This window comes from Hydra viridissima, unplaced genomic scaffold (assembly GCF_058129835.1).
Source record: "Hydra viridissima isolate aposymbiotic clone 2 unplaced genomic scaffold, HvirCarnegie_v1 scaffold_6, whole genome shotgun sequence".
In the NCBI taxonomy this organism is placed as follows: domain Eukaryota; kingdom Metazoa; phylum Cnidaria; class Hydrozoa; order Anthoathecata; family Hydridae; genus Hydra; species Hydra viridissima.
In genome coordinates this window covers 1142599-1168755 of record NW_028324305.1, presented here as the reverse complement: position 1 = coordinate 1168755, position 26157 = coordinate 1142599, and the positions used below count along the sequence as shown (strand labels likewise).

The following is a 26157-nucleotide window of genomic DNA, read 5'->3' as shown; positions in this document are numbered from 1 at the left end:
CAGTCAAATGACAGTGATCCCATACTTTATCGCCGTTAAGATCTTTATTGCAAATATGGCAAAGGGTTGCATCTTCAAACTTCTTCTTATCCTCATTAGTCTCGTGTTTCTTTTTTTCCCATCGTTGTTTTCGTGAATAACTATCGTTACAAATCTTTATAAAGTCAGCTTCAAGCCTGGTAACAAACTTTTTACCTACGTCATCCTCATCGCTTTCTGCTGTGTACTCAACAGGTTTACTTTTAAAGCCATCAGGTCCTATGATGTAATAAAAGAAAGAGCTTGGAACATGCTTTTGGTATTTTTTGGTATATGACTCTTTATTATTGTATTCAGTGCTGTCATCGATGGGTTTGATGAAACTTTCAAAGTCAGCATAGACACAGTACGGAACTCTCATACTATTTTTGTAGTTTTTAAACTCAACAGTCGACCCTTCTTTTGGAAGATCGATTCTCATAGGCGCGTTATCATAGCAGTATTCTCGGTGGATTTGAAGCTTTTCTTCTTGGTTGAAACCTTGCATACACCTTCTGCAAAAATATTGTTTATGTTGACGAGCTGATGCTGAGGAGCCGGCAAACCGACTGAAATTTTTAATGAGACAATAATGGCTGTTGTCTTTGTTTGAAATATACAGCAAATCAACACAGTGCTTTCGATCTAAAAATTTAGATATTTGCATAGGTTGAGGTTTATTCATTTCATAGTGAAAGACGTTCACGCTAATATCTGGATTATTTTTCTCAAACATTTCGATTTGAGTTACCTTTACAGGAAATTCCATCCCTTTCCAATTGAGCTCTTCAGATTTTAAAATCAAGTCTTCATCAATTCTTTCGTTATCTCTATTTTTCAGATTCAACGCTCTGGTAACACACCACTTGAAACATTGATCGTCATCGTTTTCCATGTTGGTGATTGCCTTTTTGTTTTTCAACTTGGTAGGTAGCTCCATGTAGGAAGAACCCTTGAAAGGTTCATAACCGACAAAGCTGATATCCATTCTTAAAATCTTAGACAAGACGCAATTGGATTCCATCTTGTTGTAATTAGCACTATTTTCCAAGATTTTTTCTTCCATTTGACTCATTAACGTTCGTACATCTGTGCCCTCTAATATAATCTCCGAGTTGGATGAAAAGTTAGCCATCTGAGTAGTCTCTTCACCTGTTAAGATGCTTACGCGAATCATTTCACAGGCTAAAACAATTCTTACTTTTGTGTTTCTTTCTCCTTCCATGGTTTGAATAACAGACTCTCTTACCAAGTTTAAAAAAGGAACAATGTCTTGATATCGAGAAGAAGGCTCGTAAGAAAATAGTCTAGCAGCACGCTTTACTGAATGCTTAGTCATATTAAACTTTATTGTAAAAGGTCTTTCACTACCTGTAGGTCTTGAAGCGTGAACCGGAGCAGGAGGTGTTGGAACAGAAGCATCAAATACGACGCCTTTGAGAGAATTGATCGATTTTTCCACTTTATTTTTAACAATGTTCACTGCATTTTTTATCGTGGTTGGAATGAATGGACTAACGATATCATTTAGTTGGCTAAAACCGTTAGAGACAGATGGTAACATTCTTGAATACCATCTTGGTGCGGGAACAGGGGCAGGAACAGCGATGTAATCGGGAGCAATAACCGGTCTTTGAACAATGGGATCAGCTCTTGGTGCAGGAACCGGACTTGGATCAATCGAACGAGGAAGCGGTCTAGCCTCAGTTGTGCGTCTACGAGGTTCACGTCCAATGATGGGTTTTGGATTTTTTATAGCTTCAATGAGCTCGACTTTTTTCATTTTATAGCTACCTTTGATATCACGGCCTTTAGCCATCTCTTTTAATTCTTTCACAGTCATTTTGGCGTATTCATCCTTTCGATCTTTTCGATCTTTAACATCTTTTATAAGGGACTTTTGGTCAATGACAGGTTTTGTTGTTCTTATAGCTTCAATGAGCTGTTCACTTGTCATTTTGGTATAGCCTTTGATAGCCCTTTGTTTAGCATCTCTTCGTAATGATGCCATTGAGACTTTTTTATCTTTCAATGATTTATCTTCCATTTTTATAAGAGGAAGAAAAAAATTTTCGACGCTTTCAATTTCTGAAGATTGGGGACTCATTTTATTTCCACCGTGATTTTCTTTAAGTCAATTCAATTTTTTTTCAATCTTGGCACACAGTCGGCATGTTTTCTTCTTAGAACCGTTTTTTTAAATTCTCCCGTGAAAAGAATTAAAAATTCGAAGAGATCTTTCTGATTAAGCTGCAAGATAATTGGCAAAAATTTCGCTTATTGAATCGTATACATGCGCTTGACCCATTTCATCAAATCTAATCGTATACTTTCTTCCCCAGTCATCACGTGCAGTAAATTCGCATCCAGCCGCATGAATTTCTTTGTCTTCATAAAACACATGTGCACGACCCATAGTATCAAATTCAATCACATACTTCCTTTCCATCTTTTTTATGTCAAGAAAAATTTTTAAATCTTGTTAGATTCTTCGAATCCATGGAAATCACTAGTGATTTTTTAAGCAGCAGGAGCGCAAAATCTTCCCATCCAACCAGATGAAGCGAATTCTTCCCATTCTTTTGCAATGATATCGTTTTCCGACTTATTTTCTTCCAACTCTCTTTCCTCTGACGAATCATCGCTGAAATTATCATTATCATCGTCATCATCATCGTCATCATCAGAATCGATGTTTGAATATTTTAAATCATACACCAGACTAAAATCCTGATCTCCTGTTATGTCTGTGATAGTGATATAATCTTCACCACATGAGCTTTTATGAATGACAGTCCTTTTACCATCTTTTAAATAATAGCGATGACCATATTCGTCAATGAAATAATCATTAATGACAAATTCGTCGTCGTCAGAGTCGTGAAGGACGAGATACTTTTTTCCAGTTTCGTCAAAGTAAAATTCATCTCCAAGATCTTCCAAATGAATGATGGTGCTAACATAACCATTTAGCATTTCCACATACTGATGTCCTAAATCATCAACACGAACGACATATCTATTTCCAAATTTATCATGAATCAAAACCCTTTTTCCAAAAGAGTCTAATTCATAGGGTAAACAAAATCCTTCTCTATTTTCCCAAAGTTGTTCACCAGAGGAGGTGGTTAAATAACTTCCGTATCTACTCATCTTTAAAAATGCCAAGATTTTTATCTTCCTCGAATTCAATTTTTTAACATGGTAAAAGTTAAAAAATCAATGTTGAAGCATGCGTTTTTCAAGCTTTCCAGAATTTAAAAATTCAATCTTGATTCCATTAACCACCTTTCCATCTCGACGCTCAAAATATTTACATCTATAACCAGTTCCTTTCATCGCTTTGTAAAGAGACTTGTATTCAGTTACCTCGCCTGTTTCAACGTTGGTCATTCTCACAGTGATTGGATTTTTCTTAATAAAACAAAGCCTTTCATATTTTGGATCAGTAGGTTTCTTTTCTTGCGGTTCACGACGTATTCTCTTTTCTTTTGCCTTTTCTAAAATCTTGTCTTTACTGATCAAATTATTTTCAACCGCAAGCATCATCAACGTTAATAAATTACACCGTTTTCATTCAGTAAATTTTTCAAATACGATGTTGTATATCTCATTTTATTATACCAAGATTTTTTTTTTTAAGCCAATTCAATTTTTTTTTTCAATTTTCCGAAAGAGGATCCATCTTACTCAAATTCAATAAACAGCAGTCATAGCAGTTCCATCTGAAACAAAATTAAGCAATTTATCAGAAATAACCACTGCAAAAATAACGGTGTTTCCAAGAGTTGGAGTTCGTTATTTAAGGTTGATCACCAATTCAGGTGTTTCAGAAGCCACTCTTTCCTTTTGATTGCAGATGTCGATCACAAACAAGGGATACAATTTTATATACTCAAGCAAGGACAACCCAGATTGACAAACAAGATCATTTGTTCCGTAATATTTTTCATCAAAAGAAATCGCATCTGCATAAGCAATAGTCAGTTTCTTTTCTCCAAAACTCAAATCGTAATTAAAATTTGGATACTTTATTCCATTCACAGTCGCGTAATAATTGCTGATGTCGCAATGGTCAAATAGTGACGGATTAACTGTTTGACTGGAATTTCTGTTGGTTTGAAGTCCAAACACGATAAATCTTGGAACGCTTTTATCCGTGATTCTTCCAAGCGACCAGGTAAATTCTGTTTGACCAGATGGAATAAGCTGCCTTTCGCATTTGATTGATTTATAATCCGCTTGAATGAGAATCTTTTGGGCCATGAAATTCATGAATTCAGTCTTTCTCGAATAATCTAATTCGGCGCGAGGCATGTAAAGCCTGAATTTTTTAAGGTCAATCATTCCTATACTAACGCTCTCCGCTCTATAAATCGCATCATCGCTTTCTTTCTTTGTAAAGGGGATGGTGTGTCTGAACCCATAAACAACTTTGTCATAGGTATCGCAAAATCCAAATATATGCTTCAACGGAATTTTAAACGAAAAAGCTCCAACAGATGTAGTGTCAGTAAACAAATGGTCTCGTCTAACATTGAATCCTGTATTTCCAACAAGATTTGAGCTATCCTTATACCACATCTGTTTTAATCCATCTGTAAACTGAAACCCGTAAGGATATTTTAACACTCCAAGAATGGTGGTGGCTCGACCAGGGTATATGACTCTTTCCACTTGCTCTCCTGACAAGTCATAAGTGATATCGTTAAACAAATGCATCAAAGAATTGTTCACCAGTGCAATGTTGTCTTTTTCTTCGTAAACGGTTCCATCGCTCTTTTTCAACACTCCTTCAATGAGAATAAAAGCATCTGAGGGCACTGTGTGAATCGATTGACAGTCAATCTCAACGTAATCGTTCCTGAAGAATTTAAATCAAGATTGGTTGGAAGATACTCAAAAAAATCCACTTTTTCAATACCAGTATCATGCACTGCTTTATCAGTCACTGTTAATCGATCAGTAGTTATCATTTTTATAGAAAAGATTTTTTTTTTTTTTTAATTCATTTCACAGTCATCACAAGACAGACCTTCAAGCGATCTTCATACCTCTTCCCATCTTCACTAGGTCTTGGATTCGAATCGCATTCTGTTTCGACATTTTCCTAGTTTGAATGGATGAACCAGTCTTTAATTTCTCAATGGTCTTTTTACCTTTATCAACAGCCGCATCTTTAGCAGCAGAAATGGCAGAAAGAGCTAACTCTGTGCCAGCAGATTTTGCAGCTGTAATCGCTTCTTGCCCAATTTTGCTTGATGCAGCATTTTTTAACATATTCACTGTTGCTTTTGACATACTTGAAGCAGCTGCTCTTTTGATGAAATTTTTAATCAAGTCTAGAATACCGCCTCCTCCAACAACGCTCTTTTTCACATATCTTCGATTATTGCAAATAAGCATTTTCTTTTTAAATAAAACAGATTCTTTTTAAATCCTTTGGTCAATCGTCTTCATTAACGATTTGTATTCTCCTTTATTAATCTCTCCTTGTCTCAACAACTCATCACAAATAGCAACAGCTTCATTTCTTGATCTTGTATTTCCAGCATGCCAGGAAGCAATACTCAATTCAAGCTTTTCCACCAACGCATTCGGATCGCTCGGAAGAATGATCACTCCACGACCTTTTTTCCCTTTTTCAATGCGCATCATTTTTTCCCAAATAGGAGCAATAAGTTTCTGATACTTTAGTCTTCTTGAAGCTTTCGGTTTATGTGGCTGCGTATCAGATCTTATAGCATCACTGTCCATTAAAATTTTTTCATAATTTTGCAAATCTTCATCTGTATACTCGCTCGGTATTTCAAATTTAGTCATGAGCTCCCAAAGACCTTTTGTTCTTTCATACCTTTCATCGCCAACAATAATGTCATCTCCATCCATTTCAACCTCCATTTTACCAATGAACATTTTATCTCCAACTTTATTCACTTCAAAAGGCATTTTGGATACAATTTTTTTATTGCTTTTGACGATCTTTTCGTTGCTTTCGATGAGCGGCCTAAACAGCTTGCTCGCATTAGCTTGAAAATTTGACTCTGAAATGTTGTTGTTGATGCTGTCTTGGTAAATCCTCTTTCTTCTCTCATTAACTTCTTTCACAATTTCATCTCTTTTATCCGGGTCTTGTATTTTAAAGAAAAATATCTTTTTAGAATACGCAGACAAAAAATCCTAAATCAGTTTTCACATTAATGTTATCCTTTCTTAAACATATTGTTGAACGTTTGAATCGCGTCATCTCGGCCTTTTTGGATCAAGTTTTCTTTAGTCACTTCATCTATTCCATTTTTGGTTTTGGTTCGTATTTCCCCCATCATGGTCTTAAACTTTTGAAGCTTTTCTAAAATCAACTGAAACTCTGAATCGCTTATTCTTCCATCCACCGACGCTTTGTAAATGTGCTCGCTGATCGTGTTCAATTTTGACTCTGCCAACACTTTTATCTTCTCGTGCTTTTCCGCTTTCAATGCCATTCTTTTGTTCACTTGACTACCAACAATCGATAAAAAACCCATTCCAATAGCCACGCCTTCACACGCAATCGCTACTGGACTGGCAATAATCGTTGACAAAAGCCCTATTCCAGTCGCACCCAATGCTATGCATAAACCTTGTATCACATTGTCCACATTCGAAATGATCCTGAAAACACGATGGTACTTTTTGCTGAGATGAACTCTCTTTGCTTTTTCACTTTCTATCTCTTTCTGAATCTCACCGATCTTCTGAAGACGATAAACATGCCCTTCTTCTGCAGGAGCTGATGGAAGAACTGGATAAAGTTTTTCATTCAATATCTCCATTTTTCATTAAGAAAGATTATTTTAAATCAATGTAAATAATATTACAGAGCTTTTCGCCTTTTTTAACAATCACATCCTCTTTGCTGTTGCTATTCACGTCCATAATAACGTTATCTACAGACTCTGAAATAATAACTTCGTTCTTTCTGTAATTCAACTGCTCAGTGATTTTATTCATTAATGTCACCACTGCAACACCTTTCTCCAAATTCAGTCCAATGGATAAAGCTATCGTTGTATGGGAGAGAGCAGCAAATTTAATATCTTTCTGAGCAAAAATCTCATACTGTCCGTTCGTGTTGTAATAGGGTGGATGATCCAGCGATTTTTCCGACACAATAATGTTACTCGGTCTTCTTTCCTCCAACTCTCTGATCCTCTCTTCCAAATATTTCAATTGCAATTCCAAACTGTGAACTTCTGCTGAGGCAACATTTCTAAAAAAACTTGTGAGGGGCATGCATTTTAAAATATCTTAAAAATTTTTTAGATCCTTTCTTGCAAACTGATCAATTCTTTATTGTTCACCCAAGAATTAAACGAGTCTGGATACCCCAACCATTTAACCAATGATCTGCTCTTGGTTTTGCGAACGATTTTTTCAATTCTGAATATATCCTGATGCGTCTTTTGCATCTCCTGCTCGTAAAAAGTGCCTTGAATTTCTTCACCGTTAGCATCAGCGATTTTATACGTGGGCGGATCCGTATACTGAACTTTTGACACGGTAAAAACCTCTTCAGTCCATCTCGGCGTATACCCCTTTTCAAAATGAGACTTCTTTTTTACGATCCTCACTTGATCACCCATGGAAAATTTTGGTTTTGCTGGTAATGTTTGATCCTTTCCATATAGATTCCACCATACCCTACCTTTATTCTTTTCATCGCTAGCTTCCACTGGAGTCATTTTAATGGAAGAGTGCTTTGTGCAGTTGTAATTTTTCACCATCTCATCTAAAACGTCAATGTATTTATTGGTATTGTTGGCTTAAAAATATTTAAACATTCTCTCTTTTATCGTTCTGTTCCATCGCTCGACAACACAACTTTTTTCCTCGTTTTCAGTGGAATACAATTGAACACCTAGCGCTCTCACGTGCTTGTTGTAAAATTCTTTTCCTTTATCCACCCACAATTTGACGCATTTTCTTTCACTAAAGATTTTTTTCAACGCTTCAACTACTTCAAAGCCTGTTTTGCTTTTTAACGGAACAATCCATCCATACTTTGAAAACACGTCAATCACCATGAGCAAATATTTTACGCCATTGTTGAACTTTGAAAACGAAGGCATGTCCACCAAATCTGCAGCCCATATTTCATCAATGTCGTTCACAATCACCCTTCTTCTTTTAAAATGGCGAATGACTGGTTTATGAAGCTCCTTTGCAAGCTGATCTGTCCATTTCAAATCACTCACACCTAATCCAAATTTAGCTTTGGCTTTAATCACCGGAGCAATAAGCTTTCTTTCGTTAATCTCTCTTTGAGTTGGATTGGGGATCGAATTCATCTCTTCAAGCATCATTTGATCCGCCAAATTTCTGCTTTGAGCGTCGTTAAAATATTTATAAGCTAAATCATGATGGTATGCCGCATTGTCCACTCTGTCTACCGGCTTGCTCCAATCTTGATACATGTCCGTAGAAGTCAACCTCTTATCCAAATTCGTGCCAGGTCCTGCAAAGTTCATCCCAGGAATGTGCATTTCTCCTGGAAATTTAGCCCACGGAAGCTTGATTTTACTCGACAGCTTGTTAATCGTTTCCACCAAATCACCTCCTTTTGTCGAAGATGGTTCCACATGCGAAGAAACAAATTGGCATTTAGTCGTTCCGCAAGAGTCACAAGTTCCTTTGAGCATAGTTCGATTATTTTTTGTCATTTTGTCATTTTGTCATTCAAGTGAATGGTTTCAGTTTCTCTTTTGCATTTAACGCAGTACATTTTAACATATATAAAAAAAGCTTTAATATAAAAATGGAAGTTACTGATCTGTCATGGAATATCGGAAAAACCAAAAGAAACAACAACAAGTTTTTACCAAGAAGCATTCGAGGACTCATCGTCGGAAAGTCCGGTTGTGGAAAAACAACCTTGCTTCTCAATTTACTGCTCAAGCCTGGATGGCTGGATTATAACCACTTGCAAGTCTTTGGCAAATCTCTTTACCAACCTGAATACTAAATACTCGAAAAAACCTTTGATAAGAAACTACTAAAAGAACTCATTCTTGATTTGTTCAAAGTGCAAGGAGAAATGGAAAAATTGAATTTAAGCCCTGAAGATGTTATTGATGATTTTTCAAAAAATTTGGAAGTAGAAACAGACATGGAATGTCAATTTTTCGAAACAGATGACGACGTGCCTGGACCTGAATCCTTAGACTCGACCAAAAACAATTTGATGATCTTTGACGACTTGCTAGATGCTAAGCAAAACAAATGCGAAACATATTATATGCGAGGAAGACACTCTAACGTTGACTGCTTTTACCTCGCTCAAAATTATTTCATGCTCCCTAGAAAAACCATACGAACAAATGCTAACTTTATCTGTCTCTTTCCTCAAGACGAAAATGACGTCAATCTCATTTATAGAGACCGCGTTTCCAACGACATGACAATAGAAGAATTTAAAAAGTTTTGCAAAGATTGCTGGGATGAGCCTCACGGATTTGCTGTTATCGACTTATCGTCAAAAAAGGACGGAGGAAAATACCGAAGAGGGTTGGATGAATTTGCCTTTTTCTAAAAACAACTTAAAAATTTTTCGTGACATAAAAAAATGTCTGGTATTATAATCGATGTAGATGGCAAATCAAGTGTTATCACGACTGAATTTTTAGACAAAATCGTTTTCGACAAAGGAAAAAGTTATGAAATGGCTTTTCTCGGCTTAGAAACGTACAACAGCATTCCAAATGTAAACAGTAAAAACAATTCTTTCAAATACAGCATGAACAATGGAGCTCATTGGGAAAACATTATTATTCCTGATGGAAACTATGAAATTAAAGACATCAACGACTATTTGCAAAAGTCAATTTTAAACACGATAAAAACAGCTCAACGTGGAAGTTATATCATTGCAAATAAAATTAACTACTCTCCAAACAGCCTTCAAATTGAAATCAACATTAATACTTTAAAATCAACCATTAAACTTGGCATGAATTATCTGATTGACTTTAACGTGGAGAACAGCATCGCTTCAGTTTTAGGGTTTACTAAAAGAAAATTAAACTCCAATTTTGAATACGAGTCTGATTATATTGCTAAAATTTTAAGCTCCAACACCATCAGAATTGTTAACAACGTTATCGGATCATCCTATATTAATGGAACCCAACTCAATTGCATCTACTCCTTTTACCCAAATGTTAACCCCGGTTACAAAATCATCGAAAGACCTACGCATTTAACTTATCTTCCTGTTAAACTTCTCGAAATTACAACAATGGTTACTCGCATCATTGATCACAATGGAGATTTGATCGATTTTAGAGGAGAGGACATCACGATCCGTTATCACATTCGAGAAGTGAAATAAATAATTTTCCAACACTTAAAAAATGTATCAAAACATTAAACTTAACATCTCGCAAGGACAAGCTGACAAAATTAAAAAAGCCATTCAAGACAAAACTGCTGCCAGCATTCGACTCACTCATCAAGACTTGAACGGTGAACATGTTCTTGCTGTCACTAACGCGCAACTCGACAAAATTAGAAAAGCCTACATCAACGGAAAAGGTGTCACGCTTAAACTCAGCAAAAAACAACTCATGCACAACGCAAAAGTGGAAGGAGGTTTCATTGGCGCTCTTTTACCTTTACTAGGAACTCTTGCATCTCGTGCAGCTCCAGTACTTGCAAAAGGTTTATTGGGTGGACTTGCTTCATCTGCCGGTTCAGCTATGGTTGATTCTATCGCTGGACGAGGTGTTAATCGTACAAGCTCAGCTAAAACCAATAAACCCAAAACATTTTACTTGAGCAAAGATGGAAAAGGCATAAAAATAACCAAATTTGGCTCTGGCTTATTCTTAAAACCTTGGACTGGAAATACCCAAGGCGATGGACTCTTCATTAAAACTGGAAAAGGACTCTTTGTTAAAACTGAAAAGGACATGAAATAACAGGAGGTTTCATCGGTGCTCTACTCCCCTTGCTCGGTACGCTTGTTAGCACTCTTGTTTCTGGTTCTGGTTTACTCTTATGAATAACTATATATCATATAACACAATCGACATCTCATGGCTTTGAATTTACTGTGGTTGTGCATTCTTTATTCAATTTACTGTGGTTGTGCATTCTACTTGTGGCTGTGTGTACTATGCATTCACATTAGTGTTTCAGATTACCAATTTTATACCAGTTTTGTATGGTTTGCCGCTTCAAAAACTAATTACATTTTAGTTTTCTTTTTTAAAAAAAAAACTTTTTAGAAAAAAGAATTCCAAAAATAAACGTTCCAGAGGGGCGACAGCACAATCCTCTCATTTTCCCCAACAAATCCAAATTAAGTTAAAATTTAAAAGTTAAAAAATGGATAGACTAATATTTTAAACATCATACCAAACGCCAATCGGATTTAAACTGAGAGAGAGTGTTGATAAAATAGAACAACAAAGCTAACACTAGCTTACGATCCTTCTGACGTCAAAGAATTTCAAAAAAATCCGGCGTTGACATTTAATTAAAAATCATGACTAAATATGAAATGTTATTTTGGTAACAATATTTTGTGTAATTTTTTTTTCTTTAAAAAATATTTCTTATAAATGTAAAAAATTTATTTTTCTAAACTTTAATGTTTATATAAAAAAAAATACTATTACTTTATCATTTCGGACCCCCGTGCGTGTCAAAAACAACTCTGACTCATAAATACTATCACAACAATAGTTACACAGTTGACTCATCGAAACCGATTTCGAGTTGCCCCATGCAACTAGGGATCAACCTTATTTATCTTTAAAAAATGTTATTTTACATGATTTAATAGAGTTGTATGATATATTGGTTTATGATTTATATTACCTGCGATGTTCACCATTTATTCACTTAAAAAGTTGTTTATTAGAGAAATTATGTAATCTCAAGCAAAAAGATTACTAGGGTTTATTTCTTTAGGCTATGATTACACTAACTATTTTATCTACTGTTATTTTAATTACAAGGTTTATGCTGCTGTGATTCCATTCGCTTCGACTGTAATAAACATAATGATAATATCATTTTTATAATAGTATCAATATAATGATTATAATGACAAAAGTATAAGTAATATTAATAAATAGTTTCAATAGCACCATACGATAACAACTCATAAAAATAGGTTCTTCGGATTTACTTAAATAAAAAACCCTTACCAAAGCCTAAATCAAAATCTCATTGGTCACCCTAAAAGTAGTTAACGTTTTTGTTTTATGTTGTTGTTTTTTTGCTGACACAGCTGATCTTTTCAAATGATAAAGTAATGGTGTGCCTCTATGCAGATATTTTCTATCACATATAATTTATGCGCGTTTGGCAGCCCTACCGAACATCTTAAGCAGGAAATATGTGCTGTAACATGTCTTATCCTGTTCGCCAAGATTGAAGTTTGTTGAGAATTCTGTTAATGCGTTACATGTAATGTGCGAATTTTAAACATTTACTGAATAAAAACTCTTATTTTAAGTGGATGACTAGACAAATGCCGTCGTCATGGTACGAAAGATGTCGGCAGCCTCTATGGACAAAAGGTGAGAACTAAACTTGGAAGGGAAAATGGTTTTAAGTAAATGTCTAAAAAAACCACAAGCTTAAAAAATGATAACAATTTTTATCGTAGAAAGTCCGACATTTAAAAATTGTTTTTTAAAGTTACGAGGCTTAAAAAGGCTTTCTCTGACTTTTCCAAACTTTATACGGCGTTTATATTGACATATCGCACTTACCACAAAGATGATGAACAACAACGATGCAATTAACTCAACATAACTCTTCCACTGTGAACGCCCTAAGCTGATGCAGCCATTACAATGTCACGATAGAAAGACGATAGAAAGAAAGTTTTATACTGAGTTATGTACTGGTTATTCACTGAAATGGTTTACCTTTTATACGTGCGAATTTTTAGTTTTTTTAAAAGATCTTGAAGAAGGAATCATAAGAGAGGGGTAAAGGTCAAAAATTAGGATTATAAAAGAAATTTCAACTTTAAAAAAAAATCTCAAAAAAAAACAAAAAATGAATGTTTAAGTGGTATAGCTGTTGTTTTAAATGCGAAAGCAACGACCCCCTGGTTATAGTAACTAACAAAATCAATGGATCACAATGGTACCATTAAAAAATGTTTATATGATATTTAAAATCTATATATATATATATATATATATATATATATATATATATATATATATATATATATATATATATATATATATATATATATACATATTTAAAATCTTATAACGTGTCCAAGAAATTTGCAGTCAGATAATTTTCCAGAACTCTTGTAATCATGTTTAGAAACTTGATATCAAATACACCGCTAGAAGGAAAAAGACTTATGAGGCCGGGTGAATAAAAATGAGCAACTGCTTTTCCTCAGTAATTGGTCAGCTTTACATAAATAAAAACTAGTAAATTAAAACTGGTAAATTAAATGTTGAACTAAAAATAAATTATTTTCTATTTAAACAAATAACAAATTATATAAAGTTTTTGCGCATCCAAAGAAACCTGTTCATTTTGCTCCTCCAGAGAAATCTCCCATATCTTTTAGTCCTAAGAACTAGGCTGAAATAGCAAATCTTTACTTTCGAGTTATTTGATGGAAAGACTGGGGTAGTTGTTGTTTTTTGATGAAACATAACACCAACTGTTGCCACTGCTTTAATTTAAGCGATTAAATTATTTTCTGTATTTTTAGAAACTTTTATCAAGCCTTGAGTCTTGGCCGACATCAATTGCTGACAAAGGCCGACATCAATTGCTGCTAAAGCGTTACTTCAGTTAAATCATTGTAGCGGTCGAATGTCGGATTTATTTTACCGCGAGGTGAAGATGATAGCACAGTCTACAAACAGAAAATATTTTCAAAATTTGATTTTTTCTCATAAATTTTTTTTTAAGAAAATAAAGTTTGGATTTAGTTTAAACATTGTTAAATATATCCCATCCTGAGTGCAACCCTTAAAATTCAATCTTATCATCAAAAATTTTTTAGCTCCTTGAATTTATTCCTACCAGGTTAACTTCATTTGTTGTGTGATTTTTTTGACGGTTTTTCTGATGATTTTTCTGACAGTTTTCATCATTAAAATTGCTCAATCTCTTTCCATAAAGTTTCCTTGGCTTTAGTTAAATAACCAATGTGGTTGTTTTCAAAACAACTTAAGTTGTACTGATACACCTTCATGGAGCAATACGTTCTTCCAATTCTTGTTTTTCTTTGCAGCGATAAAAAAAAAAGACTTCTAATTCCTTGGTCAGTTTGACCCAAGTATTAGAAAATGTGGTTCATCATTCCAAAGTTATTCCAGTGTTATTTCTGCTTTTGTGGTTGTCATGTATTTAATGATAATTTAGTGAAATTATTAATGAATAATTTAATGAATATTTAGTGATGATTGATCAAAAATAATAATAGTATTCATCGTTTTTAGATAAATAAAAATTACATAAAAAGAAGAATTATCATTTTGAAAGGTTGTGAACGCGACGTATCAGTTTCTTATATGACCCAGGGCTAATAAAATCTTGTTAAAACTGAAGCCGTGATATTATAATATAAAATTACCTGAGTATTTGTATTATTCTGGTTATTATATTTTGGCTTTTCCATTTGAAGATCCTTCGATGGCTGATTATCAACGGAGATTTTCAAAAAACTTTTCATTTTTTTTATTTTCCTCTAGGAAAAAAATAAAAAAATAAATATGAATAAAGAGAAAAAAATTTTTAACATTTAACAAAAATAATAATTTAATTTCAAACCTTCTGTCGTATAAATATGATGATCAGAATAACCACGACACACAATGCCACAATTAAAACAATAAGCCAAGATGGAAAGCTTGATGAGTTTTGTAACACAACTACATCCCCGTCAATTTTAAAACTGTTAATATCTACTTTGTACTTGTCAATGGTGTCGTTGAGTAGTCCTAAATATCGTATTAGCTTTATTTCGATGTCTTTTTTAATTTCGTCGTCCGTAACTTTTACTTCGTCCCTGTCGAAAAGCAACTGAGCTTTCACAACAATACTCCCTTCCTCAAAATTGTTAACGATGACTTTGACAAAGCCTCGAATGCTTTCCAAAAAGAAAGTAAGGCTTCTTATTATTTGGTATTCGAGTGTTTTATACTCTTCAGAGGTTTTATCTTTCAATTCTTTAGTAAATTCTCCCTCCAACTTCAATTTGAAAGACAGCAGTTTGTTTCTAGAGGGTGGAATCTCGAACGGTTTTATTTGAAGTGAGTTTGGTATAATAGTGTAATCATTGACTGTTTTTCCGAAAAGTTGCTTTGATTTTTCCAAAACTTCTTGCTTTAGAATATCATCGCAGTAGGACTTTTCAAAAATGAGATCAAACCAGTACGTCACAGAGGTATTTGTTTGAGCTGATAGCTTTAAGAATATCAAATATAAATAGTTTTTGATATTATTATTTTTAAACTCATATGATAAAACTTCGTTTATTTGATTTCCCAGCTGAGTTGAGTTTTTTTTCATTGTAAAACTAATATTTATGTAACATTCTAGAAGACAAGTAGGTACCGTAACAGGTAGCTTTGATGGAGGGTTTGTGGTAAATGTCGATTCCATGATGGATTCTGAAGGCGAAGAACTTATTGCAATTAAAAAAGTGAGGTAAGAACTGTTGTGTCTAAAAAGTGAGGTAAGAACTGTTGTGTCTAAAGAAGGCGTGGATGTAATTGCATCTAAATAACTAAGCGTTATTTGAGATGAAGGGGAAACAGTTGTCAAGTTTAAAGAGACTGTGGACGTTATTGCATCTGAATAACTAACTGTGATTTGAGATGGAGGGGAAACAGTTGTCAAGTTTAAAGAGACTGTGGATGCTATTGCATCTGAATAACTAACTGTGATTTGAGATGGAGGGGAAACAGTTGTCAAGTTTAAAGAGACTGTGGGCGTAATTGCATCTGAATAACTAACTGTGATTTTAGATGAAGGGGAAACAGTTGTCAAGTTTAAAGAGACTGTGGACGTTATTGCATCTGAATAACTAACTGTGATTTGAGATGGAGGGGAAACAGTTGTCAAGTTTAAAGAGACTGTGGACGTTATTGCATCTGAATAACTAACTGTGATTTGAGATGGAGGGGAAACAGTTGTCAAGTTTAAAGAGACTGTGGGCGTAATTGCATCTGAATAACTAACTGTGATTTGAGATGGAGGGGAAACAGTTGTCAAGTTTAAAGAGACTGTGGACTTTATTGCATCTGAATAACTAACTGTGATTTGAGATGGAGGGGAAACAGTTGTCAAGTTTAAAGAGACTGTGGACGTTATTGCATCTGAATAACTAGCTGTGATTTGAGATGAAGGTAAAACAGTTGTTATTTTTAAAGAGGATGTGGATGAAATGTTATCGGAAGATGTCAATATAATAGTAGTTGGAAGTGCATTTTCATCTAAAAAAGATGAAGGTGTGAGAATTTCTGAATACGCAGATGTTACTGAAGTGATATCGCTCGTTGCAAACCCCATGGTTTTATCTTCGAAGTTTGTCATGATCTTTGAATCATTTACTTCCGCTACACTTTGATGGAGTGCTGTGATAAATGCTAAAAATGATAAAGTTTTATATCTAAATTTTTAAAAATTCATTTGAGTATTTCTAAAAATTAATCTTTTAAATAAAAGTTTTATTATAAGCATTTTAACAAAAAACTACAAACATTAAAAAGATTATTAAAATGTTAAAATAAAAAGTAAAAGTAAACAAGAATAAATAAAAACTGCAAATAAAATTACCGAGCCCGAACGTAACGAAAGCAGCAAAAATCATAATTGCATCAGATTTGCTAAAGTAAGATAAGTAAATATCAAAGATAAATGTAAAAAATCAATATGAAGATATATATATATATATATATATATATATATATATATATATATATATTATATGCAATTGTGAATATATTTTAATTCATTTTATGATATGATTCTATTATGTATACCATCTTCTTATTCTGAAACATCAAAAAGTTTTTAATTGACCAGATTATAGCTGGACAGACTTGATTTAACGTCTGTGAGCTGAAGGAAAGCGAGTCAAAGTTTTCTTTAAGAAAGACTTTTTTTATTAAATAGAAATCTCTAAATTTCTGTCTTTGATTCAGTTTTATTACTTAAACTTGCTAATAGCGCAGACTGTTTCGCCTTGCATTAGCATTAAAGTTGCTAACCAGATTTCAGGTTTGAAAACATCTTTAAGCGTTTTTTGATTTTTAATTCAAAGCTTCTTGGATGTAAATTCATGCAATCTTTATATTTCGAAAACTAAAAGAAGAAATTCATTGAAAGTTGAGCTTTACATACCAGTTTTCCTTTCACGTTTGCTGTTTAATGTGACTCTGAGCTTAGTTTTGTTGCTGTCGATGAGTAATAAATTAAGATATTTGAAGCATTTTTAAAAGCTCCATATAAATCCGAGATTATCTTTTAACAAGTTTTACAAAAAATAATACCACGGAGCAAGACAATTATCAATACTTTTCATTCCAATGTTAACCCAACAATTCGTTTCCAGTTTTCGAAACGAGCCGCTATTCTACCACAAGAAATTCTTTTTGTAAATTTTTTGTCTGACATTTTGTAAATACATAAGAAATATAAGAAATTGTTTTAAGCACTGTAAAAGTTTCAATGTGTAATAAATATTACTTTAAAAAATGTTGCTTTTTTTTTTGTAATAAATGAACCAGTGAAATTTCAGAGTGAAATCATTAAACCCTTAAAGCTGGTTAACAATTTTTGTAAAAGATAGTAAAAAAAAAAAAAATCTAGTCTTTGCTTTACACGGATAAATGCCAGAACTTGAGGTGAAAAAAAAAACAAGCCCTTCAAACGAAATTTTTTCTATTATCTTAGACCATGATTTGTGTTTTTAACTGCTTGCCAATATGAACTATTTCTCATGTTGGTAATTAAGTCTGCGTAGATGTTTAATATATTTTTAAAACTATCAAATTAACAAACTTAAGACACAATTAGCTTTGAAAATGTTGTATTGGGGATATTTTTGTGGTAGATGGTATACGTATTTGAATAGTACTTCAATGCAAAAAATTACCCTCAAATACTTAGCATTAAACTATGTCTCTGTAATGCGTCATCCAAACGTCTACATGCAGCAACCAATCAACTAGCAGAGTTTAAATAATTGATTATTTTTAGACTATTATTAGATATATGGTACAAAAAACAGTTCTAATCATAATAAAAAACTATGGGCAACTCATCCGCCCTATGTACACATCACTGGTGATTTAGTACTGTTTAGTGGTGATTGAGTGACGATCACTAGTGATCGCCAATCAATTAACTCTAGATCGCCACAAATACATGACATAGTTTTACGTAAAATTCAAATATTTTGATGAGATTTTGTCAGTGATATTTCAATGGACATTTAATGGTGATTGTTTCGTGTGATCAATAACACGAAGTAATACGAAGTTTGAGAGGAATATAGCAGAAAAAGTTTCATGACAAGAGTATAGAAGTTTTAAAAAATTATTTAACGTAATTATTTGAGGTTTTTGTTGAAACCGGTTCCGGTTCATTTGTGTCTTGCGTAATACCATCTGAGGATATGAGTAATTTTTAAACAGATAACCACCAAGAAAAGATTGGTCTTTTTTTGGATTGGTTTATTTTATTGAAGAATTATGGAATAAGTCAAATTTAAGTATTTAAATTATAATATATTATTTTAAATATTTAAATTGTAATAATTTATATTCTCCAGTTTTTATTTCCTGTATGAAAAATGTGATGAAAATTTTAGAAAGTCAAAGAGAGAATTCCCAGCTAGCACACTTACGTTGGGCCAACGTATGTAAAACCATCGCGAACGTCGGCTGTTTTTTCCAATGCAAAACCAACGTTGATCCAATGTCATATGTTTAATTATGAAATTAATACCGACGGAACTAAAAACAACTGGAAAATTTACATTGGTCCAACGTATGTTTTTACATCGTAAAAAGTTAATTGCTTTTACGATGTAAATCCAACGTTGATCCAATGTATTTAAATTGATATTGATTCAACCAACGTTGAACAAATGTATGTTTTTACATCGCAAAAAGTTTATTGTTTTTACGATCTAAACCCAACGTTGATCCAATGTAATCCCAGCTAACACAATACGTTAGGGCACGTTCTAAGAACGTTCTGTAAAAGTTCTTTGAGGTATTGAGTATTTTGAGTCCTCCGGCCGATGCCTTGCAGACTTGCCCGAACCTCTCCAGGGAAGACCCAGAAGCACGTCGACCCTGAGTTTGCCTCCCCTTTGAGGAACGGGCGGAAAAAAAGAAAAGTATCTGTTTAATACAAGTACACCGGCCTAGCCAGCTCGCCATCAATCCAAGTGACTACACTTGATCTTAGCCATTAGGCCGAGAAGCGTAAAAGTTCTTTGAGAATATTCACCTAACTTTTTTTTAGCTTCAGTCTGACAGCAGTTTGGCATAAGTTAAAACTGTAAAAGTCGTAATCACCAAACTTGCGCAGTTGCGTTTCAAAAAAACTTTCCTAAGTTTTTGCGTAAGTTTAGCACTGTCGGTATTCACCAAACTGAAATGGTTTCACCAAACTTTTTAGAAACTTGCTCTCCTCAATTTTCGCAAGTAAAGTTAAGTTTGTAATGAGCTGCCCTTAACTTTGGCGTAACTTTAAAATCACTTAATAATGAGAATGGCATTACATTATTATGATGCATATGTAATTCTATTGTCAGATTGATATATTATTAGGGATCTTAACATACATAAATTATATATATTATAAAAAGGTTTAATAATAATCATAGATATTAATAAAAAACAACTGAATTTTAATGATATAACATCTTATTAAGATGTTATATTATTATATATATTAAGCTTAATATATCTTATATGTAATGATATAGCATCTTATATTAGATGATATATTGTCATATTGTTAATATGACATAATTTAATATCTTTATAATGTGTGTATATATATATATATATATATATATATATATATATATATATATATATATATATATATATATATATATATATATAATAGCATAACATCTTTTTCATAGCAAAAGTACTGATAGCACTAAGGCTTTTATCAACTGGGAGTTTTCAACCAGTAATTAGTAAGAATTATTAGTTAATACCAAAAAGATTAGCTACAATCTTATGATTCTTTATTGTTAAACATGCTTGTTATTAATGGATTGTTACAAATGCAACTTAAAGGTGGTGGTTTATACAGGGTTTTTATTCAACCTAAAATGCCTAGCAAACCTAAAGGTAGCAAAAATCCCAGGGAAAACCTGGAAAACTTGGTTTACAGAAGAAAAAGAAAAAAGAAATAAAATAAAATTTATTTTTTCTCTATATGGAAATATGAAACTTTATTATTGTGTAGCAAAAATCAAACAAACTCTAATTTTTTTAACTTAGCATAATAGATTGTCAAAAGATTAATTTTTATACTGCACCCTCCTACTCTTCCTAAATTGTGATTTTATATTTTTGCAGACTTTTGGTAAGGTTACTGTATTTTTCAAGTTATTTAGAGTTTAACCTTGTCAAAGTTCACTTTTCTCTCAGATAACTAACTTGCTTTGCTTAATTAAAATATAGTAGTCAATATGTATATTTCGTTCACATGTTGTTTCATGTAATTTTAGGTGACACCTCTCATGGAAGCCAGTCAAGCTACAGTTGCACACTTCGCCAGTTTTACAAATATTTTATTCAGCACTATCATCACCTTGTCAGATGGTATGATAGTCCAGAGGAGATGGCTGAAACAAAGAGAAAGTACTTTCAATCATTCGGAGTTAAAGGTCTCCTTGGTGTAATAGATGGTACAATGATACAAATCAAAGGATTTACTATGGCTGATGAGCCAGCATATATTTGCAGGTAAACTCATCATTTTAATTTAATACCTGATCATTTTGATTTGATACCTGATCATTTTGATTACATTACTTTAGGTCATTAGTCAAAAAGTTTAAAGTATACACTGCTTGGCCTACTTACACAGGCATAGTTAACATGAGAAACTTAAAAAGCTTTTGTTTCACAGATTTATTCTGTCTCTGTATGTTTGCATGTAATGCATGCAAGGTTCAAAAAAAATATTTCTGCTCTATTATTCTTTATAAAAAAAAAAACTATCTTTCCTTTTTTTTTAGGTGCTAATGCTTTTTATGCTGTATTTTATTTCACATTATTATGTTATTATAAAGGGCTTCATGTTGTTAATAATATGTAAAAAAATATATTTGATTTATGAAGAGACATTTCTTCAATTTCACAAAGTGCAACATGTTTATTACAAAAGTTGAAGTTTTTTTTAATATTTTAAATACCACATCATAGTTCTTTAAAGTTTGAAAACATCAAGTTAGTTAACATAAGTGCTAAACTTAAAACAATATTATAATATAAGGTCATATAGTTTAAGGTGAACAGCTGTTCTAACATGGTGTCAATATTTCCCAAAAAGGTTTTAGCTGCTCTCAGGATTTTTAAAAATTTTAACATTTTGAAGATTTTTAGCTTCTTTTTTTTAAAAAAGAAATCCTGTTTTGAACTGTCAGGTTGTCATTGATGCTGATGGAAAGTTTAGAGATGTTGTTGCAAAGTATCCTGGATTGTGCCATGATGCCTTTATTTTTTCTAATTCTGCATTAAAACAGACATTAGAATATGATCCAAATGCAGGTTTCTCAAACCAACCAAATTCGACTTGGTATTTTAAGAAGAGCACAAACCAAAAACTAAATATTTGCAATTATAAAGAAGTGATTGGAGTCTGAGAACAAGAATACATCATAAAGTTTGCCCAGGGCAATGAGTCAATAAAATAGTATTAACATCAAGAATGACATGTTATTCTTTGTTTGTAAATGAATAACTATGTAATGATAATGTTATATATATATATATATATATATATATATATATATATATATATATATATATATATATATATATATATATATATATATATATATATGAGCTTTTTCACTGCAAGAGGTGTTATTTTGTGTTACATATATTTTTAAATTGTATACAGTTCAGCCAGTTGTGTCCATTATCCTTGACATGTAATAAATAAATCATAGTCTTTCAAATAAGCTTGATATGTAATTCAGCTGATAAAAATAATAAATTTGTACTTGTCAAGTAAATCTCTGAAAGGTCAAAAAAGCATTACATGTATATGGTTGGTTAAGTTGTATGTTAAGCAGTAGCTTTATAAGAGTAAAGATTGCGTTTAAATTTTTAGTAAACTCCATTTGAAAATATTCTTCTAAAATTAAACGTTCAACTGAATAAATTTATATATTATTAACTTTTTATATAGTATTAGCTTTTTTAACTTTGTTATTGTTTTTACTTTTACTATTTAGTATTGTCTTTACCTTATGCTGCTTTCCATCTTAACAAAGCAGTAAAATCAACCGATGCGGATATTGAAGAGGTGATAAAACAATGGTTAAGATATGCATGCGATCGTGATAGCGGAAGGAGGGCGGGAAACAGGAAAAAACTAAAGAAAAAAATCCATAATGAACAAGAAAGCGATGAATTTTATGAGAGTAGTGATATATAGTTTGTTTTCTTTTGAATAATATAATCTTTACCATGTTAAACGGTGTTCTTTCTGTATACGTATTGCCTTTAAGCGAAAGGGTTTATCTAAAGAATCTATTTAGAATGCGGCGCCAAGTATTTGGCATTTCTATATAGAGACGCAACGTCGAATCAAAATAAAATACGACGTTGATTCAACATAAAATACAAATTTGAATCAACATAAATACAACATTGAATCAACATAAATACAACGTTGAATAAACATAAAATACAACTTGAATAAACATACAAAACAACGTTGGATCAACATAAAATACAACGTTGAATCAACGTAAAGTACAACGTTGAACAAACATAAAATACAACGTGGAATCAACATAAAATACAACGTTGAACAAACATAAAATACAACGTTGAATCAACATAAAATACAACGGTGAATCAACATAAATACAACGTTTAATAAACATAAAATACAACGTTGAAACAACATAAAATATAACGTTGGATCAGCATAAAATACAACGTTGAATAGGCATTATATACAGCACTGCGCCAACGTAAAATCCTACACTGTACCGACTTAAAATAAATGTTGTTCCAACGTTGGATTTTTGTTGTTGGCGACGTCGCATTTGTAACCATAATGATATAAAAACAACGTTGGCAACCGACGTTGGGCCAACGCTCCGCGCGACATTGTTCTAATGTTTTAACAACGTATAAGTGCTAGCTGGGTTAGCAGAGGATAAGAAAAACCAAAAACGATCTTACAGACCATTTTTTAGGATTTCAACATTTATAATCAAATGTTGGTGAAGAATTTGTCCTGGTTTCTATTGACAAGGTTAAACATTTAGGAAAATTAGAAACTCAATTGAAAGACAAAAATCTACATTTGCATCTGATAAGTTATGTTATCCATCAGTTAATTCATTCGTTTTTGTTTTGCTGTTTAATTGCCCAAAATACACTCACCAGTATATTTCATCAATTTCGGCGAAAAAAATTGAAAAATATAGAAATAAACTTTTGACAGTCTCTTAAGCAATGATCCTCCGTTTATCGTATTGGATCCAATGTTGGGTCAAAAAAGTTTATAGTTATAAGGGTATAGAAAATTTAAGTGATACGAGGGACCAGCAGCTGAAACAGAGTTACAAATTAGTAACTCTGTTACTGCCAGGTTTTTTATTTAGTTTTTTTTTTTTTTTTTTTAAGATCAAAAATCTTTTTAATTTTTTGGAAAACTAGTTTAAATTTTTTGGAAAACCAGTTTAAATTTTTTGGAAAACCAGTTTGAAAAATTTAAGACATTTTTTGAAGTTTTTTTTAACTTTATGAGAGGAATTCCAATTCCCTCGGTATTTTTTTTATTCATTTCAATTTGAAAATTAACTTCTATTATTGTTGTTTATTGCTTGTTTTTGTTATTGTTTTATTGTTTATTGTTGTTTATTGCATTAACTACAAATCTGTTTGGCGCCTAGATAATTTTTATCAGTGATTGACAGTGGTAATAAAAATCTCGTTATATTAATGTTTTTTTGTAAGTGAAGATTTCATAAGAAATCATCAATAAGCAAGGTTTACAGAAATCCAGTGAAACTTAATCACTTCCAACAGTAAGTTTAAAATCACAAGTGATTTGATGTTATTTCAATGGTGATTATCACTGCTAATTCACTACTGACATTTCAACACTCAATTAATGGTGATCAAACGTTTACAGATACACCAGTGAATAAGCATTCAATTGCCACTAACAGTAAGTGTGAATATACCAATACTCGACTTTCTTCAAGTTGTTTAAATACCTTTATAAAATAACTCATTTTTTGATTCTTAAACTTGTAAAAATAATGGTTTGTTGTCATACAGGTCAAGCTTCCCATGCACTAGGTGCTCCTGCCCTAAATCGCAATTTTCAGATCATACTAACCCGAAGAGGACTCGTTGAGAACACTTGTAGAAGTTAAAGCTAACGTCCATAACCATAAATAAGAAAAAAGAAAATCTCCGGAGTTCAATCAAGGATTTCCAAGTGAACTTACCTCCGTTAACGGTGCTGATAATGGCATAAAAAATTTCCGTAGAAAATATGAAATATACAAAATATTTAATATATATTACAGATGAAATATGTACAATATTAAAGATATGTAGCATATGAAATATGTAAAATCTTTAAGATATATAATATATGAAGTATGTAAAATATTTAATGTATATAATAGATGAAACATGTAAAATTTCTAATAAAAACGATGAGTTGCTGAACTACGATGTAAACTATGTATAATAAAACTGTACATGAAACTTAAATTGCAAAATAATTTTATGAAGTTAAAGATTGCTCATGTGTAATTGAAAATTTAAATTTTAGTTGTATAAATAAGGGTATATTTTAATTAAATAATAAAAAAAACTTCTAAGAATTTCAAAATCTTTAAAAAAAACCATCAGTATTTGATATTAAATATTTTACGCTTTTAAATGCTAAATCACGAAAATTTCACTTTTTTTACACTTTTTTGATAAAGCAGATTATAAAACTATCCTCCAAATAATTTCTTGGTTCTGAAAAATTTTTACCTTTTAATTATATAATTTATTCTATCACATTTACACTTCTGGATCAAGGAAGCCAGTTTGAACTGTTGGTACCTTTTTCTGGATTTTGATCCGTTTACTCAGGTAACATGCGGCTGTCCATTCTTGTTTGGATTCTTTCTTTAAAAAAAAAAAGTTTCAAAGTTGCCACAGTTCCTGTTTAAAAATCTTCGTTGATTTTCTTTCAACATTTTCGAATTTTTATTTTTTCCATTCAATAACTCTACATGATGAAGCTCATCAAGTAACTTTATCTATCGATGTAAATTTTATGTCGTGAGCTTCATCTTTATTTAGACGCTTAAACAGTAGCCTAGGGAAGTGATCAAAGAATACATTGCTTTTGTGGTGGTGTTCTTTGATTACTTCTATCCAGTGTATTTTCGTTAACGAAAACGAAATAAAAATGAAAATCAAACATTTTTGTTCAAAGAAAACGAAATAAAAACGAAGACATTTTTAAAAAACGGATATCACATGTAGTTCGTAGAAATAAGCAAGAGATCCAAAGTATTATTGTCAAACTTACTTTGCGGCAATTTTAGCGAAACCTTAAAATTTCAAAGACATAAGTAGGGTCAGTAGAAAATCACCGTGAAAAAAAAAAAAAAAAAAAAAAAAAAAAAAAAAATGAAAATCAAATAGCACAGCAATAAAATGCCAGATTCTTATTAAGAATTCTTAACATTTTTATTTTTAAGAATTCTTAATAAGAATGTTAAGAATTCTTAATAAGAATGTTAAGAATTCTTTATAAGAATGTTAAGAATTCTTAATAAGAATGTTAAGAATTCTTATTATGAGTTCTTAACATTCTTATAAAGAATTGCTAATAAAAATGTGGCATTTTGTTGCTGTG

At 32.2% G+C, this 26157-nt stretch overlaps 1 protein-coding gene across 3 annotated transcripts; it reads right to left on the bottom strand.

Moving 5' to 3' along the window:
* Positions 1 to 13398: 13398 nt before the first annotated feature.
* On the bottom strand, positions 13399 to 22775 carry LOC149886537 (uncharacterized). Of its 3 annotated transcripts, XM_090090429.1 has the most exons (6): positions 22733 to 22775; positions 22511 to 22638; positions 16834 to 16883; positions 14824 to 16643; positions 14627 to 14740; positions 13399 to 13903 (listed from the first exon to the last, which is right to left on the bottom strand). In XM_090090429.1, the coding sequence occupies exons 2-6, from the start codon at positions 22525 to 22527 to the stop codon at positions 13823 to 13825; spliced, it is 2082 nt and encodes a 693-aa protein (XP_089946555.1). In that variant the 5' UTR covers positions 22528 to 22638; positions 22733 to 22775; the 3' UTR covers positions 13399 to 13822. The 3 variants fall into 3 exon arrangements, with proteins under 3 accessions (XP_089946555.1, XP_089946557.1, XP_089946556.1); XM_090090431.1 differs by lacking the exons at positions 22511 to 22638; positions 22733 to 22775 and adding an exon at positions 18908 to 19076; XM_090090430.1 differs by lacking the exons at positions 22511 to 22638; positions 22733 to 22775 and adding an exon at positions 17401 to 17547.
* Positions 22776 to 26157: the final 3382 nt, after the last annotated feature.

Coding starts and splice junctions, on each gene's coding strand:
- LOC149886537 (XM_090090429.1), bottom strand. Junction 16,644..16,833: donor TTTCGTTACGTTCGGGCTCG/GTAATTTTATTT, acceptor TATCATTTTTAG/CATTTATCACAGCACTCCAT. Junction 14,741..14,823: donor TCATATTTATACGACAGAAG/GTTTGAAATTAA, acceptor TTTTTTTCCTAG/AGGAAAATAAAAAAAATGAA.